This window comes from Poecilia reticulata, chromosome 13, assembly GCF_904066995.2.
Source record: "Poecilia reticulata chromosome 13, P_reticulata-male-v2, whole genome shotgun sequence".
NCBI lineage: Eukaryota > Metazoa > Chordata > Actinopteri > Cyprinodontiformes > Poeciliidae > Poecilia > Poecilia reticulata.
In genome coordinates, this window is record NC_088842.1 from 34,900,732 (window position 1) to 34,913,843 (window position 13,112).

The 13,112-nt window shown below is 45.9% G+C and overlaps 2 protein-coding genes across 3 annotated transcripts; both read right to left on the bottom strand.

Annotated features, from left to right (window-relative positions):
* Positions 1–565: 565 nt before the first annotated feature.
* On the bottom strand, positions 566–6,929 carry rnf168 (ring finger protein 168). Of its 2 annotated transcripts, none has more exons than XM_008426722.3 (8): positions 6,667–6,929; positions 4,477–4,647; positions 3,872–4,070; positions 2,839–2,900; positions 2,401–2,556; positions 2,245–2,324; positions 1,208–1,262; positions 566–1,129 (listed from the first exon to the last, which is right to left on the bottom strand). In XM_008426722.3, exons 2-8 carry the CDS (start codon positions 4,609–4,611, stop codon positions 590–592), a joined length of 1,227 nt encoding a protein of 408 aa, XP_008424944.2. In that variant the 5' UTR covers positions 4,612–4,647; positions 6,667–6,929; the 3' UTR covers positions 566–589. The 2 variants fall into 2 exon arrangements, with proteins under 2 accessions (XP_008424944.2, XP_008424943.2); XM_008426721.2 differs by having other exon boundaries at positions 2,830–2,900; positions 6,667–6,928.
* Positions 6,930–7,498: 569 nt separating this feature from the next.
* On the bottom strand, positions 7,499–12,633 carry LOC103475243 (uncharacterized). The gene is made up of 6 exons (XM_008426720.3): positions 12,286–12,633; positions 11,501–11,699; positions 10,242–10,543; positions 10,089–10,155; positions 8,926–9,691; positions 7,499–8,680 (listed from the first exon to the last, which is right to left on the bottom strand). The coding sequence occupies exons 1-6, from the start codon at positions 12,478–12,480 to the stop codon at positions 7,897–7,899; spliced, it is 2,313 nt and encodes a 770-aa protein (XP_008424942.1). The 5' UTR covers positions 12,481–12,633; the 3' UTR covers positions 7,499–7,896.
* Between the last annotated feature and the right edge of the window lie 479 nt (positions 12,634–13,112).

The window sequence follows — 13,112 nt, forward strand, 5'->3', positions numbered from 1 at the left end:
ATAAAAAGGATCCTTTAAAAACCAGAAACCAGCCAGAGGCACTGGAACCAGGTCCGTATGGGCCAGATCTGGTTCTGACTGGTTCAGTCTGTTTGGATCATCAGGACGACGAGTTTAAAGAACCAAAGCACGAGAAACTTAGCAGAACTTTTATTTCTAATCAAACATTTTTGTATTTAAACTAAAATTTGAGAAAAAACAAAAAAAAACATTTTGATAACTTTCTGAATCCTGCAGGAACAGTTCACAGCGCCCCCTGCAGGATCCAACCATGATAGTGTTGCATACAGCAGCTGATGCTCCAGGCGCTAATGGGGGAGGAGCTGCAGCGCATCCCATGCTGTCATTCACTGATCTGACCAATCAGATCAATAACTGTTAAGGTTTAAGTTGCTGATTTTATCTGTGGTTAAATGTTTAGCAGATTCGGCCCATCAGTCCGACTTCCTCTGATACGACCACCAGGGGGGGCCGTTGAATCGGAGAGGCACATGACTGATCACATGATCACAGAAACATCAGAAAACAAACCGTGAAGAGAAAGTGATCACTGATCAGCAGGAAGTGCAGGTTACAAAATAAAATGATTTTATTTTGCGTTACTTGTGGCAGCGGAGGCAGAGGAGCAGGAGCGAGGAAGAGGGAACATCTCGGTCAGAGTGACCTGCTTGCTTCCTTTGCTCACCACCGAGGTAGAGGAGGCCGAGCGCAGGAACGGGAAGCTGACGGAGCTGCTGACGGAGCTGCTGCGCATCCGGCGTATTCTTCCTCCTGCAGACATGCGTGACGGCCCCGCCTCCTCCATGCCACCTCTCTGGGCGCGCAGCAGGTAGGGGTCAGAGGAGCCTTTGCTCCGGTCCGTGACTCTCCGTCGCTCCTCCCGGTCCAGATCCCTCTGGAGCAGCAGAGCCAGGTGGAGGTCGTCCTCCTCCTGCTGCTGCCTCACCTGAAGCTCCGCCTCCCAGTCCGGCAGCGGCCGCTCCTCTCCAGGTGGGGAGCACACCTGGACTCGCTTGGAGGTCATCTCCTCCTCCTCCATCGGGTCTAGCTCCGAGCTCTTCCTCTTCGATGATACCGGTGGGCGGGGCTGCTCCGCGTGAAGCTCCGCCTCCATCAGGAGGATGTTCTCCTGAAACAGGAAGTTGGAGCACGTGATGTCATCACTTTGCATCGGCTGCAGAGAGATTCAGGCGTCGTTCAAACTGACCTTATTGGTTATGAAGCCGGGGGCGGAGCCTGGCGGAGGGCAGGGACACAGGAACCTGAAACAAACAGGTCAACCGTGTCACTTCCTGTCACACAGACCATGTGACCAGGAACCTGGAGAGCAGCTGAATGAAACTGGGTTCAGCTGATCCAACAGAACCAGGTTCCACTAAACCTGACTGGGAATCAGTCAGACCCATCAGAACCAAACAGACCCGGTTCCAGCCGCAGGGACACAGGAACTCCATGGCGGTTTGGACCTGAAACCTTCGACTCCTCCAGACTTTGACCCAAAGTCAGAGGCTCATTTCTGAACAGGGATTAGAGATTTAAAATATCGAATGTGTCTGCAGCAGGGCAGATGCCACACTGTGTGAGAGAACAGAAACTACTCCGTTCTCAGAGCTTCTGCTTGGTTCTGTATCAGAGTCACGATAAACTCGGTTCGACTGAGGACCATAACTGTAACATTAGTTACAGATTCCTTTCGGGAACCTGTTCCCCTCCTCACCTGTGGGGGCGCTGCACCAAGAACCACCGAAGGAAGCAACACAAAAATATCTGAAGACCGCAACTTCCTTCTTCACCAAATAAAAACAAAAATAGGGTTATGTCAGTATCTAACAGTTGTAGGATTTCTCTTTTTGTCTTTGGCAAAAGCCCATGAGCCATTTCTCCTGCTAGCGCTAGGCTAGCACGTCTGTTTTGGTGGCATTTACCCAGAATGCCCTGCCCTGTAGTCTGCTTCAGGAGTGGTCTCCAGTCTGCGTGTGAACTGAAGAGTTCACTTCAGGTGAACAGAGACTGAGGTTTGCTGGTGGACTGGAATTAACTGGTTTGCTCAGCTAACAAAATTCAGACCTGAGGTTAAAATATTAAAGGCCAAAATGTTTATGAAAATTACATTTAGGGCTTAATTTTAGATGTATATATTTAAAACGTTTTAGGGGTGCAAGGACACCCTGGTCTGGAGCAGACTGACTCCATCTCCATGGTAACAGACGTCAATTAGGTGGCGTTGAATCAGGTGCGACTCACCTGTCCATGTGTCCCATAACGACCTCCTTCTTCTTCTTGACCGGAGCGACGTCGGGAACACGAAGGTTCTCCTGGGAGTTCTGTGGGAGGAAAGCAGCTTAGCATGACCCACAGTACACGGTGACCTCTCCGTGACCTCTCAGCGACCTCACGGACCAGCTGGTTGCTCAGCAGCTTGGCCAGACGCTCGTCTTCCTCCTTCCTCCTCATCTCCTCCTGCAGCTGCTGCTGCTCCTCAGCCAGCAGCTTCTGGATCAGCTCCTCGCTTGCTTTGCTCTCCTCCTCGTCCTGAGCCCTCCGCTCCTCCATCAGCTGCAAACACGCTCCGTCAGTGACCTCACCGTCACCAACATCAAGCTTTATTTAAAGAAGCAACGTTTACAAACGGACGGCAGACCGAAGTAAAGCTTCAGAGATCCTGGAGCAGACTCACACCTGGATGACACCACAGTGATGTCACACCGTCACCAGGCCAAAATGCCCATGTTGGTGCCATGTGTTGTTTTTTTTTGAGTTATTTTAATTTAAAATGAGCAAAATTAGCAAATCAAAATAAGAACAAGACCCCACCCACCCTGACCCCACCTTGGTCACCTGATCCTCGTACTCCTGCCGCAGCTCTCCAGGAGGGCAGACCCTGGGATGCGTTCTGGGAACTACACACACACACACACACACACACACACACACACACACACACACACACACACACACACGTTAGTGATGCAGAGCTCATGTGACAGCTGCTTTTCCTCAGGTCAGAGATTTTAAAAACAAAAATGGCTCTGGAGGTTTTACAGAGACAGTTGGAGGATCAGTTGGTCTGACAGTGTGTGTTAGTGTGTGTGTTAGTGTTAGTGTGTGTGTTAGTGTTAGTGTGTGTGTTAGTGTTAGTGTGTGTTGTGTTTGGATTTGAAACAGTCTAAGGCCCATTTTTCAGACAAATACTACATTGTGCCTAGAGCTGCAACTAACAACTTTTAGTAATCAATTATTCAGAGGATTAAATTTATTCAGGTTTTTCAGTTATGCCTTTTTATACATTAGAAATTCATTAAAAGATGTAAACAATTACATTTATTTTTAAATAAACATTTGATTGCCTAACATTATTTTTAGTGAACTTTTCATTTGTAGCAAAGGAAGCATCAGCAGCTAAATGTGAAAAGCTCAGCGCTTTCTGTTGATCAATACGGAGTAGAGCTGATCTGCTGATGAACTGATTGATAATTGGAGAGCAGAAGCTGCTAATAGAAGATTCTGCAGAATCTGAACCAGGTGAAGTTACGACTCCAGGTGAGGAGTTCTGGGTGGAACAGATTTAGAGACACAAGGTTTTTTAATCTGTCTTGTTCTTTCAGCAAATGGACATTTTGAATCTGTATACTCTGGTCAATGATTAATTACTAAATTAGTTGACAGTTATTTCAATAATCAATCGTTTCTGCCCTAGTTGTGGACCAGGAGAAGTTCTGTTTCTGGGTTATGGGTCGGGTATCGGACTAAGATGTGAACTGAGTTCAGGATCAGGAAGTCAATGCAGGAACACGTCTTGTCAGGTGTACCTGTGTGTGATTACCCTGCCTCTGATTGGCTGGTGCGGTGTACCCGTGTGTCTGTGGCGTACCTATGCGGTCCTCCTCCTCAGCGTCCTGGCCGTTCAGGCGGCGCTGACACTGCAGAGGGAAGAGGGTCTGAATCCGGTTCCACAGCTCCAGGTTCACCAGCGTGTTCTTCTTGTTGTTGCGGCGAGCCCAGTTGGAGACCCGCTTCCTGCACATGGGGCAGCACAGCGTCGCCTTGTCCACCGACTCCAGGAAGCAGCCCTGGAACCAACACACACACACACACTGGGATGAGTGGTGAAGGCAGAGCGCCACCTGCTGGACAGCTTCTGTTGTACTTTAGGTTTAGAAGCAGCAGCATCTGATAGCCGTTTCTATGGAAACAGATCGACACGTCCAGCCTTCTCAGACCCCAGCATCACTAGTCATTTCCGTTACCATGGTGACTCCAGCTCAAGCATCGCCTCCCTCTGTTACCATGGTAACCACAGCCTGAGGACGACTTTACAGCAGCAGGTGTGACAGTTTCAGTTCAGTTTTTATTAGTTACGGCAGCAGGTTTAGTTTTGGTTCATTTTCAGGTGCTGAATTCAAAAAGGTCAAAGTGCTGGATTGTTATTATGGACAGTCCCTGCAGCAGAACTGTGTGTGTGTGTGTGTGTGGTACCTTGCAGAAGGAGTGTGTGCAGGGCAGGGTGACGGGCTCTATGAAGATGTCCAGACAGACCGGACACAGACAGTCTTCCCAGGTCAGAGCCAGCTCCTGCCTGCCTCCTTCCTCCACCTCAGACACCGGAGACATCTTTGTCCTCTTCGTCAGTCGAGGAACAAGTGAACACTGTTGAAGCACAAACCATCATCATCCTCAGCTGTAGTGTTTCCTGGTGACAAAGGGCGCCCCCTGCTGGTCATTGCATCATATTTAGACCCAACATCCCATCGGACGAATTGAGTTAGGAGAATTCTAGTTAGTTTGCAGAAATATTAATAAACCTGCTGTGAGTAAAAAGGAAACGTGAAGTCGGAGCAGAAAGAGGACAGAAGAATCTGAGGTGGAGAAAAGCCCTGAGGAAGAGGAGGAGCAGGAGGAAGATGAAAGCTAAAAGTCAAAACGCTGACCGCAGTCACAGCTCCTGGTCATTAGGAAGTGAGCACACGGTTTTTTATGTGACATTTTTTAAAATTTAATTTTATATTAAAACAGATTTTTTTTTTTTTTTTTTTTTTTTTTTTTTTTTTTTTTTTTTTTTTTTTTTTTTTTTTTTTTTTTTTTTTTTTTTTTTTTTTTTTTTTTTTTTTTTTTTTTTTTTTTTTTTTTTTTTTTTTTTTTTTTTTTTTTTTTTTTTTTTTTTTTTTTTTTTTTTTTCTTAGTTTTGCACATAATTTATTTTAACATGAAACTAAATATGTTTTGTTGAACCACAACATTTTGTTTCATTTGTGGATTTTATACTTAATTTTTTTCTATTTTTTTTTTTTTTTTTTTTTTTTTTTTTTTTTTTTTTTTTTTTTTTTTTTTTTTTTTTTTTTTTTTTTTTTTTTTTTTTTTTTTTTTTTTTTTTTTTTTTTTTTTTTATTGTGGGGGGGGGGGGGGGGGGGGGGGGGGGAGATGTTCAGATTTTTTCTGCTTTTTTTGGTAAACAGAACTTGTTTACATTATTTTTTTTTTTTTTTTTTTTTTTTTTTTTACATATTTTCCACCTCTAGTCCCACATGAAACATGTCTGACTGCGAAGTGTCAACAAGAAATAACTCGGGTTTAATGGGACTCATCTGAAGTTTATCTACCAGTCAGTTTTTCAGATGCACTTTGAAATAAAAGCCGTTTTTCTGAGTCCATATCTGCTACATAAAAACCACCAGAAAAAGCCCATTTCACCAGACGACCCTCTGAGATGTTGGCTTTCCCCTGTTTGCTGGCTGAACTATTATGTAGCAGGGTTAGAAACAAACTGATTCAAATATTTTACTCACAAAGAAGCAGTGTGGCCGCCATCTTGTTCAAGCAATTTTGAGTTTCCTGCCAGAGCAGCTTGTGTTTATTCAATTCAAAAATACTTTACTGATCCCAAGGGAAAATTAAATCCTAAAATTATGCTAACAGTTCGTAATTTAAGTCTGGGCTATCGACCTAGTTATCAATACTATCAGTACCAAGCGGAGTATTGGTATCAGATCAATATTTTGAAGTTTCTCTTCCACATGTTAGCAAATTACCACAATTTCCTCTCAGTTCCTGTCAGCACATATGCAGGAATTAATACCAAAAGCTTTCAATTTATTTTAATTTGAGAGCAGGATTTCATATATTTGTAATGTTTTAACTCAAAATGTCTGTTTTCTTTCAAACATAATCTGTTTGCTTTGCATTATGTTGAAAAAATCCCCACAGAAACTTAAATATACTTGTATAAAATGTATACAAGTATATTTTTAAAAAAAAGAAAATGGAAAATGTATACCTCTAACATGAAATATGAATATGGCTGATTATTAACTACTGAAAGAAATAAAGTGTAGCTATAATAATGAACAATTACGTACACTAGAAGGGAAAACAGACTTTTGTAAAGCTACATTGTAGATAGCTAATAAAAACGCTTGTTTTCCTAAAAGCTGGGAGTCGAATTACGAATTCATTCAATGACAACGCTTTTCTTTAAATTTCGTTAAGCTAAAACATCCGTTAAACCGCCCTGTGTTCCCCAGACTAACGGCTCTCTGACACCGACAGGTTCTTCAGCTGAAAACGGGGACCAAACATCTCCTCCTGCGGTCAGAGAGCATCCCAACAGAACCCCTCCAACTGCCTCCGAACCCCCCGGCTCAGAGTTTACCAGAGCCAGCCCCGCCTCACCTGCTTTAGCTCCAACTGAAGCTAACTAACGTTAGCCGGTCCAAAGTTTACTCGTCAACGGTTACCGGATACGAGCCGCTCCAGCTTCGCAGCCCGCAAGGCGTCATGCTGTTTGAGTAAATTAGGTACCAGGAGTCAAACGTCGGTGGCTTTTGACCGTTTTTGATATTCTTTGGACGTTAGCTTGTGGACTGAACCCGCCTGAACTGACTGTTGTTGGGACTGTGCGCATGCGTCCTCAGGTCACTCTCTTCTTCTTTTTTATAATGGCGGATCTCTAGCATTTTTAAAAGCGCATACCGCCCCCTGCTGTTCATGAATGTGTAACATCCCGAACTTTCTGCAACTTTAAGAGGGACTTTTTTTTAGATTTGTGCTATGAAAATAAATTGATTTCCAATTTTAGTAATTTTCTCTCTTTTTCCTTTAGTTCCACACATTTTTTCAAAACTACATAACATTTATGCATATAAAGACAATAATAGTATTGTGGAAGTCAGCAGAAAAAGACATATAATAAAGAATAAAAGTAATATTCTCTTTTATGAAGTAATCTATTTGTCTTTTGTTTGCAAATTATTTTTTTCATTGAAGAAAATCATTCGTTCTTTGGTATGCAAGTCTTTGTTATACAACCAGAGATGAAGCACATTTCAAATCTGTTTAGTTTTATATAGGTTTTATTGCTAAGGCAGGATGGTAAAGGTCTCACTCCTGCTTTAATTCATTGCTATGACAAGAACTCTCCGGTCTTTTATTCCATTTTATCCATTTATAATTTTATTCCAAAAACCCATGAAATCTTCTACATTATAGACACGAAGCAGATTCCTCCTAGTGCAAATAATGACTTTTATTCTACAAATTGAAAGCCGAGTTCAGGATTTTGTCAGAACAAATTTAAATTTAAAAAGTTTTACACTTGGTTAGTTTTTCTCTGCGGTTTGACAGGAAACTGGACCATCAGATCACCCGACGCTGCAGGTTTGGAACAGAATGGACGCCTGGATCGGCTGATGGACCAATCAGTGTTTGGATGCATTTGGGTTTTCCATATTACTGAATCCCTGAGTTTAAACACGAAATGTTTGTCTGGATGTCTGCAGAACGAAGGTAAAGAACACCAGAATGTCCATTTGTGTGCAGAAGAAGAACACAGCTGACCACATCAACCGTTGGTCTCCATGTTGTAAAGTCATGGTTTCCTTTCCGTCGTTGAGTCTGAAGCGTCTAGCTGTTGAAGTTGGGCGTCCAGCCGAAGACGTCCCGCTGTCTCCTGCCTTTGCTGCCGGACTCCAGCGTGTCCTGCGACTCGTCTCCACAGTGGTGCTTCTTCAGCTGCCGGGAGTCGGAGAAGCCCAGGTGGCAGCGGTCGCAGGAGTACAGCTTGATGCCCGTGTGGATCTGCATGTGGGACTTGAGCTGGTTGGATTGCCGAAACCGGCGGCTGCACACGCTGCACTGGTACGGCTTCTCTCCAGTGTGCACCAGCAGGTGGCGGTGGTAGTTCTGAGGCGTCCTGAACTCCTTGCCGCACTGCTCACAGTGGTGCGGCTTCACCCCAGTGTGCAGCAGCTCGTGCTGCCTCAGCTGCGACGCCTGCAGGAAGCCTTTGTTGCAGAAGGCGCAGACGTGCGGCCGGTCGCCGGTGTGCTGCCGCTGGTGGTAGCGCAGCATGTGCCGCAGGTGGAAGGTCTTCCCGCAGGTGTTGCAGGCAAACTCCTTGGTCTGCTGGTGGCTCTTCTCGTGCATCCGGAGCGTGCTGCTGCTGCTGAAACTCTTCAGGCACATTTTGCAGGTGAACGGTTTGACTCCGGTGGACCTGCGGCGCACGGCGCCGGGCAGCCGGCCCTCCAGGTCACCGTGAACCAGCTGCTGGTGTTTCTGCAGCTGACAGTTGTAGAAAAAGGTTTTTCCACAGCAGTCGCACATGAAGGGCTTCTCCACACCGTGAACCAGCATGTGGGTTTTCAGAGCCCAGGTTCCTGAGAAACCTTCACCACACTGATGACACCTGGTGGAGAGCAGAGGGAAGCACATGATGCCTCTACATATTGTGTTTATAAAGTTAGTAAAAGCACAAAGTAAATAATTACCTCCATTATTAGAAGAGCTCATTTTAGTCTAGAGGCGCTAAATATTTCAAAGATAGCAAAAATGCTACACTACAGTTAGCTCAGACTGTCCCCGCCGCTGCCTACAACAGTCTCGGTGTGCAAGGGGTCTGAATCTAGATGGAAATGTTTCGGGTCTGCCTACCTGTGGGGTTTCTCTCCGTTGTGGAGGTGCAGGTGTCGCTGCAGGTTGTACTTGAGGCCGAAGCTCAGTCCACAGGTATGGCAGGTGAAGGGTTTCTCTCCGGAGTGGACCACCCGGTGCTGCATCAGACCCATCCTGCATTTAAAAGCCTTGTCGCACTCGCTGCACTTGTACGGCCGCTCGTCAGAGTGTGACCTCTTGTGGACGCGTAGGTTGCCGCTGGTGGAGAACCTCTTGCCGCAGGTCTGGCAGGGGTACGGCCGCGCCCCTGTGTGGACCCTCTGGTGCTCCTGCAGGCTCTTCTTCCTGGTGAAGCTCTTCCCACAGACGTCACACATGAACGGTTTCACCTTAGCGTGTGACACCTCATGGGACCGCAGCGCAGCGGCAGAGGTGAAGGTGCGGTCGCAGGCATGACACTCCAGCGGCGTCTTCTCCAGCCGATGCGACGCTTGGTGGATCCGCAGCTGTCGCAGGAGGCGGAACTTCCTGCTGCACTGATCGCATTGCAGCAGCTTGTCCGGGTCGCGCTCCTGCGCCTCCCGCAGCTGGTGGCTCTGCTGGTGCTTGAGCAGCATGTGCGCCTTGTAGAAGCCTTTGTCGCAGGCGTCGCAGGGGAAGGGCTTGCGGTGGCTGGCCATGTGTTTGGTCAGCTGGTGGTTCTGGTGGAAGCCTTTGTTGCAGAGTTCGCAGAAGAAACGCTTCTCCTTGTAGAGCTGCCGCCGCCGGCAGCGCTCCTGCTCCTTCTGCTGCTCCGCACTCGCAGCTGCACACACACACACACACACACACACACACACACACACACACACACACACACACACACACACACACACACACACACACACACACACACACACACACACACACACACACACACGGGTTCTGGGACCGGTTATAAGAGAGGTACCAGCTCCTGGACCAAAACGCTCCAGAATACTGACAGAACCGGGCAACGGGTCAGTGGGTTCAATCACACAAAATAACATTAACTTTATCGCAATGCCTTAGGAAAAAGCTCAGTAAACGGACCACCCAGAACCGCCTGACAGGAAACCCGGTTCGGTCCAGTTTAAGTCCCGGTTCCATCTATTCTGACCCAGTTCTGTCCATTCTGACTGCAGCGGTTTGAATGTTTCATTCAACATAAATCTGAATTTTACCTGTTGGACTCTGGAGGCCCGTCGGACCCTCAGAACCAGACTCTGGTTCTTCTGTAGTTTCTGATCCCTGAAGACACCAGCAAAGAGTTGAACACCCTGACCAGCTGTGGTAGAACTGAATGTTCTAATTCTCGAGGGCGCTCCTGAACTCACCATGGTTCCCTCTCCCTCGGGTTGGACCGGGTCGCCTCCTGGAAGCCCATTGGCCAGTCCGTCTTTAGTCTCAGGTTCTGTGGAGATCTGGGTCGTCTCTAAAACCACCTCAGCCTCAACCTGCGGTGAGCCTAGAGCAACCAGATCTATTTTCTCCTGCAGCACTTGAACGCAGCAGCTGTTCTGTCTCCCAATTGGCTGTTGGGCAGGAAGGTGGGTGAAGATCGCCGGAACCGGGTCGCTGGAGGTGGGCTGAACCGAGACCACCTGCAGTTCAGCCAACCTGGTTGAAGGGTCCAAAACTACAGAGAGACAATGAAGGCATTCAAAATAAACGCCTTCCTGTTTAGAAGGTTCTCACTCGTAGAGCAGAGTTACAGTTTCCTTCTTAAAGCTACAGTACGTCACTTTTATAAAAAAAAATATTAAAATTCTATATATTTGTTAAATCTATCACCACAATGTGACAGATATGAGACAGATAATCTGTGAAAAGATCGAGCTGAAGAAATGCACCGTTCCCAACCAAAACCAACCAATCAGAGTCAGGAGGTGGGTCTTACCGCTGTCAATCAACCTCATGAATAAGCTGCTGAATGTGCCAATGGCGGAGAACAAGTGACCACTGCCAGTCATGCCAGTGTAGTTTAGCAGAGAGCAGGCGGGCAGCTGGGCCCACATGAGCATGATTGACAGCACTAAGGCCCGCCTCCTGGCTCTGATTGGTTGTTTCTAGTTAGCACTGAAAGAAGGCAGAGGGGCTCCTTTTTCTTCAAAGATTATCTGTTTCATACCATTTTGTCAAAAAGTAGTGACAGCTTCAACAAATATCTAGAAAAATATTATAAGTTACATCACAGCCAGGAGAAGCCCTAACGCTGTCAATTATCCTCATGTGCTCCTTGCTAAACGTGCTAATGACAAAGAAACAACTTTCTGCAACAGGAAAACTATCAGCAGTGGCTGTGCTAACCAGCATTAGCATTCACAACAGGCTATCCTGACAGGGAGGCGCTGTAGCTTAGCCTAGCAAGATCGGGTGGAGGGAAGATGTGTGTACATGTGCTTGATTGACAGCGCTAAGACCCGCCTCCTGGCTCTGACTGGTTGTTTCTTGTTAGCATTGGGAGAAGGCAGAGAGAAACTTGATTTTTTCACAGACTATCCGTTTCATACCAAACTGTCACGACAAAGTGACAACTTCAACAAACGTAAAAAATATTTTCTATTAAAGTCGTACTGCAGCTTTAAATCCTCACCTAACGACCGAACTTTGGGAGCCTTGTGGTTCTTCACTGCAGCGGCGGGTTTTGGTTTCTGTGGTTCTTCCCCCTCCAGTCGCCTCACTTTGTCCTTCAGAGCTTCGTTCTCCGTCAAAACGGTCAGGTACAGTTCTCTAAAGATGCTGCGGATCTTACGGACCGCCTCTCTGGACATCAGAACCAGAACACTGCTCAGCTGCAGGACGAAGGAGAGTCAGAGGTTAAACCTGGGCAGAGAGCAGAGAGACCAGAACCAGAACCTTCTGGTCTGATCAGGATCCAAATTCCACCAGAACGTTTGATAATTTTTCTGATTTAAAACTAAAAATGATAATAATTATAACAATAACAACAACAATAATAACAATAATTATGCAGATAGGTGTGTTTCTGTGTCTCCATGGCTGATTCTACAGGAAGGAACTGAACTTTTGGGCCCAATAAAGTTCTGTTACCATCAAAGCTGCAGTATGTTACTGTCAATAATGCTAGTTAGCATGGCCACCGATGACAATGTATATGGTTTTCTCTAGATAAGTTGTTTCTCCAACATTACCACAGTTAAAAGCTTGTTTATAAGCTTGATTGACAGCGCTAAGACCCGCCTCAGGCTCTGATTGGTTGTTTTGTCCGGAGCGGTGCATTTTTCCAGACACAAATAGTGGCTCGAGGAGGAGATCCACTTATTCACTAATTGTCTCATAACATGGTTCAAACTGCTGATTCAAACCTGCAGAACGTTCTTTTCAGGAAACACTCTGGTGACAGAACCGAACCCGCACCTGATTCCGCTTCTCTTTTGGTCCCTGCTTCTCCAGCAGAACCTCCTCCGGTTCTGGCTCCCGCTCCAGTAGAACCTCCTCAGTTACTGGTTCCCGTTGTCCCAGTAAAACTTCCACAGCAGCCTCCAGCAGCAGCTGGAGAACCAGTTCGGTCTGACGGTCAAAAGTTTCCTCTACGGTTCTGAGATGCTTCATGGCGAACCGGAACCAGAACCTAGATTCTGTTCAGACAACAAACTGCGATAAAAAGGCTGTTCTGGTCCAACCTAAGCGAAATATCTGCTTCCCATCAGTCCAACATGGCGACTCATCTTTTGTTGACATCGCGGGGAGTTCTTCTTCTTCATTTCTTTCCGGTTGGCTGCAGGTTGGTGGAGGCGCGTTGCTGCCCTCTGGCGGCAGAAACCTGCTATGTCAGAAACAGGCCCACGATGTAAACCAGGAGTCATGTTCACCAAGGTATACATCTTCTTCAATCAAGCATAAATAAATGTATTAAATGTAAAACCCAATAATTACGTAAATACAAGAAAAAAGTGAAGAAAAAAATTTATAAAATTATTTAAAAAAAAATGTATATGCAAGTCATAAAGCTGTACAGTTGGTAGCACTGTTGCCTTGCAGCAAGATGGTCCTGGGTCCCGGGAAGGTGGGGAAACATACCTATGTATGTTCATGGGTCCAATCTGGAAGCCACACTACACAAGCACTATTTTAAAATTAATAAACCATCCGGTCACATTAAAAATGTTTAATAAAGTTCTGTTCAGTAAAAATGGGGTGTGTAGATTAAGCTCAGCTCTGTGAATGAAAAAAATCACATTATT